We start from the raw sequence: 18,118 nt of genomic DNA, 5'->3' as shown, positions 1-18,118 counted from the left end.
ACATATCCCTTGATAACGTGGGCTCAAGACTTAAACTCATTCAATTTTACAAGAGGACAGAAGGAAAGGGATTAATTTGCCCATATGGGTCCTACCAATATTATCACATTGACCAATCTTGCTGGGGAGCAGTGTGTGTGGGGTGGTGTAGAAGTGGAGGAAATGGAAAGGTTAAAAAATTAAATAAATGATAAAGGAGTATCTTATAAAATACCTGGCTCTTCCTACCACCACTGTCTGTGCCCAGGGTTGCATGATTTCCGTGAAGGATCCATTGTCAAAGAAGCCACTTTGCCATTGTCCTTTCTGTGCTGCAGGGATAAAGAAAGCTGTAATTCTGTTCAATTTTTATTTCTATTTACTTAAGCATAAGACTGTGTCTCTATCAAGTTTCATTCAAGAACCATTCCCTAGTCTTGAAAGTAACTTGATGATCACCAGCTGGATCCTACCAAACCTCATCTTCCAACAGGTTCAGTATTTCTTAGATCAACACACACACATACACACACACACACATGCACAATGTCCCAATGTGGATGGAACATTCAGAACATCTTTATAATTACACACTTTGCCCCATGAGTGGAGCTTCTTTGTAGCCATTTTACAGACACAGAAGTTTAACTACAATTCTTCTATTAATTTTCTAGCTAACTAAAATTTGGGCAAAAAATTTGACAGGGCTTGAAGGAAATAGTTCAGTAAATTAGTAGGTTTCGTGGAAAGAAACAACACAAAGCACAAAAAAGCAATTTAAACCCGAGAGGTTTAGATAAGCAATCGTGTTGGCTTAATCACTTCAGCAAGTGTTTTAATCAAAAGTCAAACTGTAATTACCATATTGTTAGTCTACTTCTCAATCCATGTGACTTTGACCCTACAGTATAATGTTACCATCAATCCTGAAATTATCTTGAAGTCAGGTGTCGTTGACTGCCTTTTACATTCCAAACCTGTGTTTGTTGTCAATATGAAGAATATCGCACTGCCATCTTCTGTAATAAATTACTTTAACTTTTAACCTATGAGAGATCTGAAGTAACTTATCACTAGGAATCATCTGCTCTTTAAACCTCTCACTAAATTAGGAGCTGGAGTCACTAGAAACACTGCTGGTGCAGCATTCTAGAGACAATCTCAATTACCTCAATACAAGACAATGAATACTCAAACAAGTGGATTTTTTTGGTGAAACTAGACCATGTCTTTCTCTTGGTAATTAATTCTTTTAACACACAGAAGGAACATGCATCCATCAAGCCTCTTGAAACATCCGATGCATCTCATAAATAACACATCAGTTTGATAACACTGCTGGTGTGTGGAACACTTAAGTCACCTCACATATACCAAAATTCTACAAACAAGACAACTGACAAGTTAGTCTACTCATCAGGAACTCAACGTTGGCTAGTTTTTTTTTGTAGCATTTACTGAAGGAAGCAACTGCATGCTCCCTCATGGCTACTGCTCTACCTAGTAGCAGTTATATCAAGGTAATTTATTGTTTATGAGATGCACCTGATTTAGAGCCTTGAATTAAGTACCCTCACAGAGTCCACAGAAGTAGACCTTAGATAAATATTGATCCCTATAAAATCATCTTTGACTGGTAATACTAAAGACATAATATATTGTATAATGTCTGCGTGATCTCAACTGTTTCTAAAACTTGATCGCATTAACTTTGGTTAGACAACTGAAGGTTGTTCAGTATTAGAGTCAAGAGTTGTACAGCACAGAAGTGGATTCCTTGTCCAAGCATATCCATTCTTGTCCACCTACAATAATTGCATTTGCCCACATTAGGTCCCCGCCCATCAATGCCTTGCTTATTCAAGTGCCATCTAAAGGCTTCTTAAACATAGTTATAATCTGATTTCACCACTTCCTCTGGCAGAAAGTTCCAGACATCAACCGCTATCTGGATAAAAATCTTTCCCTTTAGATCCCCTTTAAAACTCTTTCCTCTCACTGTAAACCATCTATGCCTCTTATAATTTTATATTTCTCTATCATGTCACACCGTAGCTTCCTTTTCTCAAGGGAAAACAAGTCCCGTCTTTCCAATCTCCACCCATAATTAGCCCTCCAATTCAGGCAAAGCCTGGTAAATCCCCTCTGCACCCTCTCCAGTGCGTTAACGTCCTTCCTATGATGTGGCCAACTATATTTCATGTGTTGTTACGAATGTGCCACAACTCTGAGGGGCCGAAGGGTACAAAGTCGCCCCCTCCTTTTTGAGAATCGCAAGATCGCTATTAATTCGGGTCTGGGACCCAGGAAATAAGAGAGAGACATGCAGAATCCACAATGGTTTGGAATGTGTCCTGGCCTCAGCGAAAACAAAGCCACTGATAATGGCCATTGTCTCTTGGAGACGGAATTGTGTATTGAGTACTGTACTATTCATTGAAGCCCCTCGGGACGACCAGAGCGGGCTGGTTGAGGGATTGCATCATCCCAACCTGATTGACATCTGAGACCCCGTGAGTAAGGATAAAAGAGGGTCTGGAGAACAACCCCTTCAGATGCACCAGGAGAAATGCTGGAAATCCAGTGGCAGCGTTTTATAGCAAAAGCCGGTGGGAGACTCGTGTGCGTCCTTCCCTTGCCTGGGATTGGCGGGCTCGCCATGGAAGAACAGCTTAGCTAAAGGAGAGGCCACAAGTGAACGGCCACACCAACGAGACTCTGACGGATCCAAATCATAAAAGGAAAGCCGGCAAGTTTCTCAAAATCTCTCTCTCTCTCTCCAACCATTACAAACCCAGTGGTCCCCAAAGGCTGTAGCCTGCATGAACTGAGTGACTTTTATATTTCCATCGGACAATACATTATCCCCTAGACAACGATAGAGCTTATTTCTTATTGATTATTATTATACCCGCACTTTTAGATTTAGTATTGACGATGTATATTATCTGTATATCTGCATTGATATTAGTTTTGTGTATTTTTACTAATAAATACTGTTAAAAATCGTATCATCAGACTTCAACGGACCTCCCTATCTTTGCTGGTAAGTGACCCAGTTACGGGGTTCGTAACAGTGTAGTCTAATCAGTGTTTTGTGAACTTGCAACATAACCTCCCAAGTTTTATAGTCTACGCCCAGCCCTATGAAAGCAAGCAAACTACGTACCTCAGAGACAAAAGAGACTGCAAACACTCGAATCCGGAGCAATGAAAAATCTGCTGGACTAATCAGGGTTTTGACCCAAATGACAATTATTTTCCTCCTACAGATGCTGTTCAACACATTTAGTATCTCCATCAGATTTTTTGTTAAACCATATACTTTCTCATCACCTTATCAACCTGTGTTAACACTTGTAGAAAAATATGGATTTGAATACCTAAGTTCATCCTGTTTGTCAAGGAAGCTAAAAGCTTATCTGCTTGCTTACCAGAGGGAAAGCTAAACCCATTATGTAACACAAATGCAAAAATATTATCAAAACACCCCAGCTGACAGATGGGAGACTACTATCAAAATGTGAATTTAATTTGCACAAATAGGTAGAAATTTGAAACCAGTACTAAGGTGCAAGTGTAACTAATGTGGTCCTCTAAAGGATAGTAGAATAGTTTGTGGTTTTTTGCTTCTGATACAACACTGTCTTGCCGTCATGAATAATGCTTAATGAAGTAAAATATCTCAACTGCTTCACAGGAACATTATCAAACAACACAAGCCAGGCACTGTTTGGGCAGGTGAAGAATACAGCGGTCAAACAGCCAAGTTCTTAAATCGCACCTAGAGTGCAAAGTGAATTGTGAGGGATGTGATAGAACCTACACTGCTGGCAGCTAAAGGATTTGCTGCTAGTGGTGGATATTTAAACTCTGGAATGATCTGGAAGTCATAACCATTGGTGTAGTCACAGGGCTGGGGAAATAACTGAGGAGAGCGAGAAAATGAAAGCAATGGTGAGAATTTTAAAATTTAATAACTGGAAGCCAATGCAGATAAGGTTTGTAGGTGACTAGGAGTTCGTGTGAGCGAGGAGTTGAGCATTCGAGATTTGTGTGATGTCAAAATTGTTTAGAGTTAAAGGCTAGGGATATTTCAAAGGTTTCAAAAGGTACATTTAATGTCAGAGAAATGTATACAATATGCATCCTTCACAACCATCTATGAAAACAGAGCAGTGCTCCAAAGAATGAATGACAGTTAAATGTCATTTATGTATGTTGCAATTATCAAGTCCAGAAGAAGTATACAAGGCAAAGATGAGGACTTCAACTCAATTTAAGTTGAGGTACTCAAGTATGAGAGCTAGGTGCACAGATTTTAGTCAAATGGTTATGGTTGGAGGCTTTGATGGTGGAGGTGGGCACAGCAGTTTAAAACTGTTCAGTCCCACTCCTCACTTTAACGTTAGACACAGAAGTTGACCGTATAATGGCATGGACATGGGGCCTGAACTTCAATTAATAAATAGAATTGATCATATCAACTTCAGTTCTTTTAAAAAAATATTATTTCCGTCTTTGCACTATTTTGAATCCATTCAATATACATATATGCACTGTAATTGATTTACAGTTTTTTTCTTCTTTCTAATCATCACGTAGTGCATTGAACTGCTGCTGCTAAGTCAACAAATTTCACGACACATGCTGGTGATAATAAACCTGATTCTGATTCAGCAGGGGAGAGGAGAAAAATGGAAAGAAAAGGCTAGCTCAGACTGCACATTGTTTGAACCACTGACTAAATTAATTCATCAAGAAATTGAAACAAAAATATAAAATGACAGAAACACTCAACATGTCAAGCAGCAACTGTGGAGAGAGAAACAGAGTTAACATTGCAGGACCATCACTCGTACTCAGAACTGACCTGCTGACTATTTTTGGCATTGCCTGTTTCTGTTTCAGGTTAGCAGCATCTGCTGCATTTTGCTTCAACTACAACTCCAACAGTTGGATAGCTAACTAAATCAAAAAGTACTGGCTCATGTCACCTCTTACTGTGGTTACTCAGTGAATATCTTCCCACAACGCTGAAAATAAACTTCCTTCCTTCACAGTGTAATTTATTGTAACTGAAGCACAACATTTTTCTTTTCCTTACTTGGGTGAGTTCGTCCAGCAAGCATCCACCGAGGATCATAAGGTGCTTTTGTCGGAACAAATTCAATAACTCTATCAATGGGATCCTTGGGCTTGAGGATGGGCACGGAACTTGATACATTCTACAAATAAAAAGATTGTACAAATGAAATCAACTCCAATTTACAAAACAAAATACCACTTCCAAATCTACCAAAGCAAATGCAACATAAAATTTATAAGACCAGCAGCAACAAGGCAGATAAATGTCATTAAAAGTTCATCCATGATGAAAAACATCCATTATGAATTTTCCGCAGAAAAAAAATTGTGAGAAAACCAATAAAGGTTGCCTGTAGGTACAGGAGATAACCTTTCAACAGAGGTACAAATATCCTTCTCCCAGGCACCCTCAATTCCACAAAGCCACGTACTTTAAAAATAAGTTCAGTTAAAAAATAGCACCTAAATTCAATGCCAACTTTCATTATCACATGGTTCCATATACACATCTCACTCCTCAAGTTCTCTTAAAATTGTGGATTATTGCCTATTGAAAGTGCATCAGTTCAATGAGTTTAAATTCGTAAATGTGGAAACTAGCAGCTACATAGCTTGTGACTGTATAAACTGCCCATTAAGCCTGCAATTATAAACAGTACATATCTTTATCTATTAGATATTCAAGACTTATGAACAGCATTGCCTCAAATGTATGTTATTGTCTATTAAAAAAATTGTCTGTAGCATTTTTGATTCAAGTTTTTAAAAAAATATCTTAAAATAAATGTCCACGTTGTTATCTGTCAAACACATAATTTATGAAATTATAATGGTTACAGTTATGATCTATTATAAGCAGATCTGGGTTTTCTTTGTTACGTGTATCAATGCCTGTTAATAAACTAAGCAACTATTAACTAAAAATTAAATATTCTCCTGTAATGGTTTATCTTTGGCTATCCAAGTAACAGTCTGGGTTACTACCAGCTGCACCTGTAGTATTTGATTACAGTCATTTTCTTTTAATAGTTATCATAAATAATGTATATTAAGAAGTCATGAATAGTTTTGCTCAAAATACAAATTTGAAAACAGACCTTGGGCATGTAGGACAGCCACTGGAGAAGGACAACCACTCCCTCGAAGTCATCATAGACTGTTGTGTGGGTCACACCATTGTTGTGCATGATCTGGACCCCTCCCAGCTGGTTGTTGGACGTGTACACCTCTCGACCTAGCACCTTTGAGATTTAAAAGCAAAAGCAACACTGAAATTAACATCAAAACAAGTTCATCACAGTTCTGATGGTTTAGCAACTTCCTTGAGACTTTCTAACCCCAGGTTAGGGACAAACCTATCTAATTAGATAAAAGAAAAACGCAGTGCAAAAACTTGTTACATTCACTAGTATTAATACATTTTTAAGAAAATCATAGTTTTCACCTGGATCCTTGAGGTAATATACTCTTTCATTATCTGAGAGGGCTTCCCTACTCAACTCAGCCTTTCCAGGTCTAGTAGCAGAAGGACCTTTGACAGTGGTCCATCACCCCAGGATTTCTGCATTGTCGACACCAAACTTTAGCACATCCCATAGCATGTACTCCTGCAGCCTGGAATATGCTAGCTGGCAAATCTTCCCTTACACCCTGCTTTTACAAATATCTCACTGCGCTGGAAGACCAACAAGTTTTGTACAGACCAAAGAGCCACCAAGCTCATATCTATTTGACGTCTGTTTCAATATGTGTCCCTGGGAATGGCCCATAGATCAGAGTCCTCGGTTACTCAGCTGCTTGAGATGAACTAAGATGTGGACTCTTAGATCTTTCTCCACGCCCTCTTAAAATATCCACTGGTTCTTTCCCACTGCAGCTGAGGACCCCTCATAAAACATTTATTCCAGTTGGAGCAAGGCCAGGTCAGAACTTCAGTGGTTGAATACAAAATAAGACTGGGTTGATGGAATTGCAACACACCTGGTAACACTAACTGGTTAAAAAAAGGTTTCCATGGTCACAATACTCAGCGCTTTGAAACAAGGACCGGAAGCCACCGAATAACGGCAAGAAAATCAGGTAAATATTACTCAAATAATCTGAAAATGACAATTGTAAGATTCAGACTTATATATACATCAAAACATGCAGTGAAATTCATCGTTGGCGTTAACAACCAGCACACTCAAGAATGTGCCTGGAGCAACCCGCAAGGGTCGCCTCACACTTCGCTGCCAACATAGCATGCCCACAATGTTCCACGGATCTCTAGAAATTTTTTAACATTAAAATATTCTTAACGTCTGCACAACCAAAGAAATGCACATTCTCACAGGAAAAGTTTCTGAGATTTTGTTGAGTTTAAAAAATTGAAAATATGAAGTCTGTTGTTAAATCACTGGTAGATCTTAATCACATGATGTTCAACCAGTAAATGAATGTGAAAAGATCCGATGAGTGGTTATATCCTTTGAGTAAAGTAGAAAAGTACAGGGGTAAATGCAGTGTTGAGACTACTTTGAAGCACATTAAGCAAAATTTAAAAGTTGCAAATTCTGGAAATCAGAATTAACAGAACATTCCAGACATACAAACCTATGAATTTCCAGATATTTAACTGCATCCAGAATGTGGAAGATTCTACATCATAAATACCAATCAATTAATTTTGCTTCTACAAAATATTTAACAAACTGATAGGATTTGTCATATTTTCAGTCTACATTAATACTTGAGCCAATATTTTGTTTTGGTCTGCAATTGGAGGTGAGCTTGAACTTGATGTATGTCATTGCTCAAACAGGAAATTAAAATCAATACCCTCTCCTGCACAAAAAGGTCCACGATTCAATTCTAGGCTGTATGCAGTATCCATTATTTTAAAACTGGGAGTTATGGCAGAGATGGGGCATCTTGATATTGTCTGGAACTATGCCCCAATTTGCTCCACTAAGCCAGCCCTAGTGGGAAGGGAAACTGCGTATTTTGTCTTGCCGTGTACCCAACTCTGCTGGAAGGGCAAGCATGGAACCCAGATGAGAACAGGATTACAGATGGCTGGAAATCAGTTTCTGTCCAAGAGTCTCATTAAGCTGACCTCAGAGAGTACTTGATATCAGTACCTAGTGGAATCATTAACAGAGGTCAACTTAAGTTTGTTAACATGAGTTTGTCACCATGATGCTTTGAACACGTACAAAGTATTTTCATATTAACAGCATATGAAATTTAAAACATTAGCCCAACTACAATTGTCTCTCTGATAACATTTTAACATTGCTGTGTATATGGGCAACAGTTTTCCAGCCATCTTCAATAGGTACATTTAATGTCAGAAAAGTGTATACAATATATACCCTGAAATTCTTTTTCTTTGCAAACATCCATGAAACAGGAGTGCCCCAAAGAATGAATGATAGTTAAATGTTAGAACCACAAAGCCAGTTCCCCCCTACCACACATAAGCAGCAGTGACGACCCCCTCCTCCACTAGCAAAAAGGGATTGGCACCCGTCACCGAGCACTCAAGCATGCAGCAAAGCATCAATAAATACACAGACTTGCAGAACCTCAAAGACTATTCAACATACCACTCTCTCGCTCCCTAATAAGGGAAAAAGAGGTATCCCCGTTTCACAGCGAGACGGGAGACATTAACAAACAACTTGCTGATTTATGATTTAAAAGTCTGTTGCGTCGCTTTTTACGAGCTCTGTGCCCAAGGAACTCTGGTCTCTGGGCACACAGCCAGCTCGCTGCTTACGACCTTCCATCTCCCATGATGTATCAGATGGCGGCAAAGGCCTCTTGGCTTGTGCAGTGACAAATCAACTATAAACGTACATGAGAGAGCACGCAACATAGCTGTCTGTGCAATGCTTACAGCGCCAGCTGTAATTCCTGCTACTGTCTGTAAGGAGTTTGTGCGTTCTCCTGTGACGACGTCGATTTTCCTCCTGGTGTTACAGTTTGCTCCCACATTCCAAAGGCATTATCAGTGAGGGTTAGTAAGTTGTGGGCATGCTATGCTCGCACTGGAAGCGTGCCAACAATTGAGAGCTGCCTCAGCACATCCCTAACACCATAGCACATTTCACTGTATACTTCAATGTACATGGACAAAAAATGCTAATCTAATCTTGAATTGCCCACTTCCAGAGTTAGCACTGGACCTGTAGACATTTTGGTATTGTTCAGACTGCTTCTGTGGTTGGACCATTGCTGTCCATATCATTCAGATGGCTGAAGATTGACCATACTTCTGAATGAGCTACGCCTGCTCATGATTAGCTTTGTCTACAGATGTAAATCATATTCTAAAGCACCCAGCACTAACTATCAGGGACTTGAACTCGAGCACTACTGAATGATGATGTTATACCTTCCCCCTGTCCATACCCTTGAGGGGAAAACCAAAAGGGATGCAACAAGCCCACAGCTATTCAACATTCTGCCTGGCAGTGTAGGCATTTGTAATAACACTTCTGTGCCACGGGCAGTTTATTTTATGAGGAGAGAAGCACATCATTGCAAGCCAAACACATCAGTCTGGCACTGTCTGCAATAAAACACAGGCTGAGATTTCGACTGCATTGGAGAGATATACCGCACAATAAAAACCAGCAGCACAGTTTATGCAGTAAACAAGCTCAGCACTTCCCCTCTTCAGAGTAAAGTCGCTTCAGCCCAAGTTCCTCATTACACGATTTATGTGATGATAATTCTGAACACCCAGGATGATACCTCACCTGTGACAATGAATTACCGGCGTTCATCCACCAGTATGAAAGACCCATAATTCACCAGCACTGCAGGTGTAAGCAAGAGTTACGATGGGTTTTTCCGCATGAGAAAGAAATAGCTGGAGCCCCTCCTCCAAGTTTAGAGGAAGCACTTCACTAATCCTGGAACATAATTTTAGAGCAACAAAGATACAAGGCCTGAATTAAATACTTACAAAGTAAATATCTTACATCAAAACTTCTTCCCAGAATAAATCTCAGAACTGGAGAGACTATACTTATCTAGTTAAGGAAACCAAACTAAATCACATTAAGGCATAGAATTTAGTTAATGTACTTTGCTAACTTTGCTTAAAACACTTTAACATAGATGCCTGGAAAGCTTCCAACTCCTTTTGCAACTGTGCCTTTGTAGGTCACTTGGCTTCCAAAAGCAGACAGATGTGAGCTCAGCTTAACATCTCAAGGTAAGAGTTAATTCAAACAGCTACAAGTAATTCAACAGTAAGTACCTTCAAATTTTTTGAGGTTTAAGCCAGCATCTTTTAGTAGTTGGAACTTACAACCTTGCTCATTACCTGTGACAGTTTGAATTGTTCACATACTAGCTACTGAGATGGTCAATCTGAATACGTACTTAACACTCTTAGTGGGCAAAGGCAGTGATTTACCCAATACTTTGAACACTACACTCAAGTTTCTATGAGAAAGTGACAATATCAAGCCTGCAATTTTAAAAACAGCTGCAGCAAATCTGCAATTTTACATCGTCAAACTCAATGGAAAACCGCATTGATGCATCACCTGCAATGCATCAAAATATTCTGACCCTCTTCACCTAGATGATTTTGCTCAACATTTGACAAAGAGTCACCAAAGAAGTTTTGTGGAGTGTTAAAGAAATAGGCGAAAGGAATAAATTTTGACAATTAAAATTAAAACTTGTAAGGTGCAAGATGACAGGATTGAAACACTACCAAAGCTGGCAACCAAAGGCTGCACCAGTGATCTGAAACCAAACAAATACCGGAGGCTGCTTTAGAAATAGTCAATCTGAATACTGCCATCACCCAACATCTACACACCGTGGCACTGGACAACCATACCTTAGGAGGAGTTGCGCACTAACATTCCTCCTACTAGCAACACTGTGTTCTTGGTGCTTGCAGAGAATTCCACACAAGCATGCTCAAGCAACAAGCCAGGCTGCATGCTAAATCACAAATGCAGAGCCTCTGCTCCAAACAATCCATACACTTTCAGTGATAGAAAACTCCTTTTGGACTCGTTGACAAAACACCTGCCAATTCCAATGCAAAAGCATTTTAGCATTCATATCACCTCAGAGACTTAGTCACTTCATTTTGCAATTACTACTTTGCTCATGAATTACTCACTACATTTAACTCCACTAAATTTCATCAATTTACTAATTATATTTAATTAGTGATATTCTAATATTTAAGTAAGCTTTGAAAAAATTCTACATGTAAAACATTTTATAAACCAATTGCATTCCCAAAGTTGTTAATCACATTTCTGCCAATTTAAGTTTTTAGCTCTTTGAAAATTCCAAAATGTGCTTTAGCCATCATGCACTTCTTTCCGGCAGTGGAAGAACATCTGGTTAACTCAATTTACACACTAATAAAACAACACCATAATCAGAAATGAAAGGGTAGAGTAATTAGTCACAAGAATAGCAATCATTAATTATTAATTCCAAATACACAGTATGGTCAACTGTGGATGAATGACAAAATTGCATTTTGAAGAAGGTGGCCAACTGATCGAAGCACACAAACTGGGTCTCAACTTGGTTACAGCAATGATGACCAAGAATAAAATTGCAAAATAAAAAAATGTTCTGAAAAATAAAAGCAGAAACAGGCTGGTAGGTTGCTTCATCCTAAAAGTTCAAGGTTCAAAGTAAATTTATTATCAAAGTACCTATATGTCACCATATACTACCCCGAGATTCATTTTCCTGCAGGTATTCACAGTGGAACAAAGAAATAAAACTAAATCAATGAAAAACTACACACAGACTGACAAGCAACATGCAACGGAAGACAAACAGTGCAAATACAAAACAAAATAAATAAATAAATAATATCGAGAACATAGATTAGTCCTTGAAAGTGAATCCATAGGTTGTGGAATCAGTTCAGTGTTGAGGTGAGTGAAATTACCCACAATGGTTCAGGAGCCTGGGTGCTGAATGGTAATAACTGTTCCTGAACCTGTGGCCATGGGACCCAAGGCTCCTGCACCTCCTTCCTGATGTCAGCAGCAAGAAAGGAGCATGCCTGGATGGTGGGGGTTCTTAACTACTTTACTTGTGGCAGTGGACCTTATAGATGTGCTCAAGGATGGGGAGAGCTTTTCCTGTGATAGACTGGACTGTGTCCACTACTTTTTGTAGGCTCTTCCATTCCGTGCAGGTTCTGCTATTCAACAAGTTCCTGGATGATCCTTCACCTCAGCATCACGTTCCTTCACAAACTCCCTATCTATTTATTCCACTAATATCCAAAACAAAACCAAAAAGCATCTATAAAATAATGCTATTTCTGGAAGGAATACAGCAATACTTGATTAGGAGAGGATGTTATGAAAAAAAGGCCCAAATTTAATAAGTTTCCAGAGGATGCAATAATGATTATTGCCAAGTGGCAGATATGGTTGATAAAAAAATTGTAAATTAAACTAAAACATTCACCATAAAACGTTACTCCATAACGGATGGGCATAACAATAGTAAAAATTCTTTTTGTAAATTCTTTTTTCTTCTTTCTCTGGATAAAAGCAGGAAGGCATCTTATTGAAAACTGCTGGAAGTTTATTTATTTGCCGATACAGCACGGGAAAGAACTTTCCGCACCGCCCAGCAATCTAACACAAGTCTAATCACAGGAGAATTTATAAGAACTAATTAAACTACTAACCGGAATGTTTTGGACTGTTGGAGGAAACCAGAGCACCTGGAGGAAACACATGCAGTCACGGGGAGAAGATACAAACGCTTTACAGGTAGAGGTGGGAATTGAACTCCAAATGCCCTGTGCTGTAGTAGTATCATGCTAACTACTACACCTCCATGGTGTCCCTAGTTCCACGATGAAACACCAGCATCTTGAATATGGACTATCCAACTTGTTTGGCACTCCAAGCTGGGATTTACCTAACTGCACTGTGACACTGAACTTCAGATGGAATCCAGAGAAAGACTGCAATTTTATTGCATTTTCCCCAACAGGTGTATCAGGTAAATTGCTCCCCAAGGCTGCATCAGCTGGACAGCATATCCATTTCTCTGAATCAAGAGGGACAGCCATGAGGGAGAAGAACCCCCGAGCTCAATATCTGGCAGCTCCATGCTGTCAACCTTGAATTGGGGCAGCATGGTAGCAAGTTGTTAGTGTAATGCTATTACAGCGCCAGTAACTTGAGTTCAATTTCTGCCATGGTCTATAGGGAGTTTGTACGTTCTCCCTGTGACTGTGAGGTTTCCTCCAGATGCTCCAGTTTCTTCCCACATTCCAAAGACGTGCAGATTAGTGGGATTATTAGACAACACACACAAAATGCTGGTGGAATGCAGCAGGCCAGGCAGCATCTATAGGAAGATGAACAGTCGACGTTTCATGTTCAGGACTAACATTAGTCCTGACGAAGGGTCTTGGCCCGAAATGTCGACTGTACTTCTTCCTATAGATGCTGCCTGGCCTGCTGCGCTCCACCAGCATTTTGTGTGTGCTGCCTGAATTTCCAGCAACTACAGATTTCCTCGTGTTTGGATTATTGGGCATATGGGATTAATTGGGCAGCACAGGCTTGTTGGGCCTTACCATATAGCCAAAATAACTAATTTGCATTTTTGTACTAAATGCATTATTTATACATTCTTAATTGACTTGAGTATTTGGGAACACAAGACGTTTGCGATTCTGGACCAGGATGCGAGAAACTGCATCCTAGTCCTTCCAAGACAGCAAGTAGTGCCCCTGTCACTGGATGTGCATTTGTTGCTATTTAACAGTGATTTGGCCTCTTTCAGTACTGCTTACTGATCTCCCCTCCAGCTAGCAACTCAAATAGTAAGTGTTTAGCACAATAGAGGCAAAACTCTTTGAGCATGAAAACAAAGTACATTCAGAAAGTTTTATTTGCCAAGGGTTTGAATGATTTGATGTCATTGTCCTGAACCTCCTATCTCTTTCTTGGTCCAGGACGCCAATGCGCTCTAGTTTTACATTGGCTGCAACCAAGATGACAGCGGCAGACAGGTTACTGCATACTTTGCAAGCTTGTTCTGAATGTGGACAACTTGCCTCAAAGCAAGCTTAGGCCCAGTTTACCAGGAAATAGTTAGAAAATGGCATGTTCCCGCTGGATATTTTACAACATCTTTCTCTTGAGATGTGGTTTTCCAACACTTCAGAAAGTGATACTCACAGGGAGCAAAGCTCTTTGTCAGATCACAGATTCAAAGCACAGGGCTTAAACCACCACTACACCAACCCTAAGCAAATTGATAGCAAATTCTCATTAATTTTATGCATGCACAAACATCTTACATTGGAGTCTAGCTTTGTTCTTGAGGAGCAGATAGATACATTTTGTAGCTTCATATACATCGTGGCATGTCAAAGGCAGAGGTCAGGACTTGTTAAGGTATTAGAAGAAAGGCAATGAATATAACAGACATGATTAAACCTAAGGAAGTCCAACAATTTGAATAAACCCAATACATTTAATATTACTCAACTGCCAAAGAGACAGTAAGGGACTCCATTTGAATCAGTGTCCACAGGAAGATTAGCGTTTTTCCCCTTCTATGTTAGGGATTTAATCGTGGAAGCCAAGAAATTGCATTGGTTATGAGCCCACATAATGAAGCTGATGGCAGCTTCATAATGTGGTGGCGATGGAGAGGTTCCAGAGGTTGCTCACGAGAATGATTCCAGGAATGACAGGGTTAATTTACAAGCAGCGTTTGATGGCTTTGGGCTGTACTCACTGGAGTTTAGAAGAATGAGGAGATGGGGGATCACACTGAAACCTATTGAATACTGAAAGGCCTAGATCGAATTCACTTGGAGAGGATGTTTACTATTGTGGGAGAGTTTAGGGCCAGAGGACACAGCCTCAAACCAGAAGGGTGTCCCTTTAGAACAGAGATTTCTTTAGCCAGAGGTTAGTGAATCTGTGGAATTCATTGCCCCACGTGGCTTTAGAGGGCAAGTCATTCAAGATAATTAAAGTGGAGGTCGATAAAGGTGTCAAGGATTACAGGGAGAAGGCAGGAGAATGGGGTTCAGAGCGATAATAAATTACCCATGATGTAATAGCAAGCAGACTCAATGGGCCAAATGGCCTAACTATGCTCCTATGTCTTATGGTTTAATAATTTCGAACACCAACATGGCACAACCACAGCAATCTGAAACCATCCAGGATCATGGTGCTTCTGTGGAGGAGGGAGCCAGTGCAGAAATTGTTTATTTTTCAAAGAAAATATCTATTAATGTCACTGAAGTGCTTGCACTTGTCAGCACTTTCATGGTATAAGCAGATTTTCATCACTCATGCGTTAAGCGGTCAGGGTCAGCAGTTGTGAAAATATGATCGCACACATGGAACCCGTCTGGTCGCCTCTGTTTCAGCGAGGCACCAAGCACAGGGTGCAACCTATTAATGTAAATGACAAGTCAGAGCAAAGGAACCATGAACCAAGTACAGCCTAACCTTGAGGGGACTCTGCAGTGACACAGACGGATGCTCAGGACTGTCAGGGATGCAATTTCTTTGATATTTAGTGGTGTCCCTTTTATCAGCTTTTCCTTTTGAATACACAGCGAGAGTATTTACTATTTTAATGGCTTTGTAGAATCACTACAGGAAGATTAAACTCAACAGATTAATAAAATAGGCTCACTGAATAGAAAAGCTGACACTTGCTGGATTAACACTGCTAATATTAAATATCCAACAGACACCAATCTAGTTCTGAGATATTGTGTTAGACTTTATATGACTCTCTGCACAACCACAGACAATTTTATTTGTTTAAAGAATACACAAGGAGCATTTTTTCCTTCATTTATTCAGACAGTACTGCTGGAAACAAATCTGTTGCGACACTCAAAAACTGAAAATGATCGCAGTATTCACTAAAATAGGATTTTTTTTCTACCAGTGTAATTTTCACGTGGAACAGAATATAACTGAAATTCACTTTGCTTGGTGGTCCATTTCCCCATCGGCTTGAACGGAGCGTGCTTATCACCTCACAGAGCTCGACTTCCTGAGCCAGCAGGGTTCTCGTACTGAGTGCCAGAATAAGTTGTTGGGAAAGTTATCGGGAGCGCTGAGATTCGGAAATCAAACTGCACACACAAAAAATGGCATTGAAGCTGAACAAAATCCTGGTTAGACCACAAGTGGAGTATTGTAAGCCAGTGGTTCCCAACCTTGCTTCATTTTGCACAGTATCCTTACATGTTCACACTCTGTAAATTGTGCCCCGATCTTTGGCTCTCGCAAATAAACACCCTGTGGCTTCATGGACCTCCTTTTACAAAGCTGTAAAACTCTTGCTCTGGGATTCCTAGGGAGCGCTGGCAGCCCTACACGCGGAGCTTCCTGTGTGCTGAGCAAATATTTATTACTTTTACTTTCTTTATGTACGTTCCAACTAAATTATTTCAATATTATTCAAACCTCTTGGACCCCCTGCAATCACTGTCCTTCATCCTTTACCAAAACCCCATCTTTCAGCAATCCCCCAAGTGCTGGGGGAGGTCACAGATTACAAGCTGGGAACCGTTCAACCAGGCAACACAAGGGAGTTGCAAGGTAATATCATTCTGCCAGGGATCTTAAAGAAGAAGCAGAAAAGATGGCAACAAACCCATTTTAAATGCTGTTCTCGAGTTAGTGAACACTTTCAGAATCAGAATCAGGTTTAATATCACCGGCATTTGTCGTGAAATTTGTTAACTTTATGGCAGCAGTACAATGAAATACATGGTAAATAAATATAGAGAATAGAATCTGAACTACAGTAAGTACATCTATTAAATAGTTAAGTTAAAATAAGTACTGCAAAACAAAATAGAAATAAAGAAGTAGTGAGGTAGTGTTCATGGCTTCAATGTCCATTTAGAAATCAGTTGGCAGAGGGAAGGTGGTGTTTCTAAATTGATGAGTGTGTGCCTGCAGGTTTCCTTCCTGATGGTAACAATGGGAAGAAGGCATGTCCTAGGTGGTGGGGTCCATCACCTGAATATTACCAAGATACAGTGAAGCGAACACCAACTACAACAAGAATATTGAAATGACACTTGTATTGTCCTTTTGTTCATTCTGTTCAACCCATTTATTTTGAATGTTCATTAAATATTGAAAAGAATAATTTTTAAGTCAGAATCAGGTTTATTATCACTGGCATGTGACGTGAAATTTGTTAACTTAGCAGCAGCAGTTCAATGCAATACATCATCTAGCAGAGAGAGAGAAAAAAATAGTAAATTAAATAAACAAGTAAATCAATTGAGTATATTGAATTTTAAAAAACGTGCAAAATCAGAAATACTGTATATTAAAAAAGTGAGGTCGTGTCCAAAGATTCAATGTCCATTTAGGAATCGGACGGCAGAGGGGAAGAAGCTGTCCTGAATCGCTGAGTGTGTGCCTTCAGACTTCTGTACCTCCTACCTGATGGTAACAGTGAGAAAAGGGCATGCCCTGGGTGCTGGAAGTCCTTAATAATGGATGCTGCCTTTCTGAGACACTGCTCCATAAAAATATCCTGGGTACTTTGTAGGCTGGTACCCAAGATGAAGCTGACTAGATTTATTCCCTTCTGCAGCTTCTTTTGGTCCTGTGCAGTAGCCCCCCCCCCCCCCCCCCCCCCCAATACCAGACAGTGATGCAGCCTGTCAGAATGCTCTTCACGGTACAACTATAGAAGTTTTTGAGTGTATTTGTTGACATGCCAAATCTCCTCAAACTCCTAATAAAGTATAGCTGCTGTCTTGCCTTCTTTACGACTACATCGATATGTTGGGACCAGTTAGACCCTCAGAGATCTTGACACCCAGGAACTTGAAGCTGCTCACTCTCTCCACTTCTGATCCCTCTATGAGGACTGGTATGTATTCCTTCGTCTTACCCTTCCTGATGTCCACAATCAGCTCTTTTGTCTTACTGACGTTGAGTGCCAGGTTGTTTCTGTGGCACCACTCCACTAGTTGGCATATCTCATTCTAATACGCCCTCTCGTCACCACCTGAGATTCTACA

The 18,118-nt window shown here is 39.9% G+C and overlaps 1 protein-coding gene across 3 annotated transcripts in view; it reads right to left on the bottom strand.

Annotated features, from left to right (window-relative positions):
* acaca (acetyl-CoA carboxylase alpha) overlaps nucleotides 1-18,118 on the bottom strand; it is a 276,544-nt gene that overhangs the window by 62,018 nt on the left and 196,408 nt on the right. For all 3 annotated transcript variants that reach the window (XM_073053437.1, XM_073053439.1, XM_073053438.1), the window contains 3 exons: nucleotides 6,165-6,308; nucleotides 5,087-5,207; nucleotides 215-311 (listed from right to left, as the gene is read on the bottom strand). In XM_073053437.1, coding sequence (XP_072909538.1) covers nucleotides 215-311; nucleotides 5,087-5,207; nucleotides 6,165-6,308 — 362 coding nt within the window. The remainder of the gene's footprint in view (nucleotides 1-214; nucleotides 312-5,086; nucleotides 5,208-6,164; nucleotides 6,309-18,118) is intronic.

Source organism: Hemitrygon akajei, chromosome 8 (genome assembly GCF_048418815.1).
Source record: "Hemitrygon akajei chromosome 8, sHemAka1.3, whole genome shotgun sequence".
In the NCBI taxonomy this organism is placed as follows: Eukaryota; Metazoa; Chordata; class Chondrichthyes; order Myliobatiformes; family Dasyatidae; genus Hemitrygon; species Hemitrygon akajei.
The sequence above is the reverse complement of the archived record's forward strand: the minus strand, read 5'-3'. Positions and strand labels throughout refer to the sequence as shown.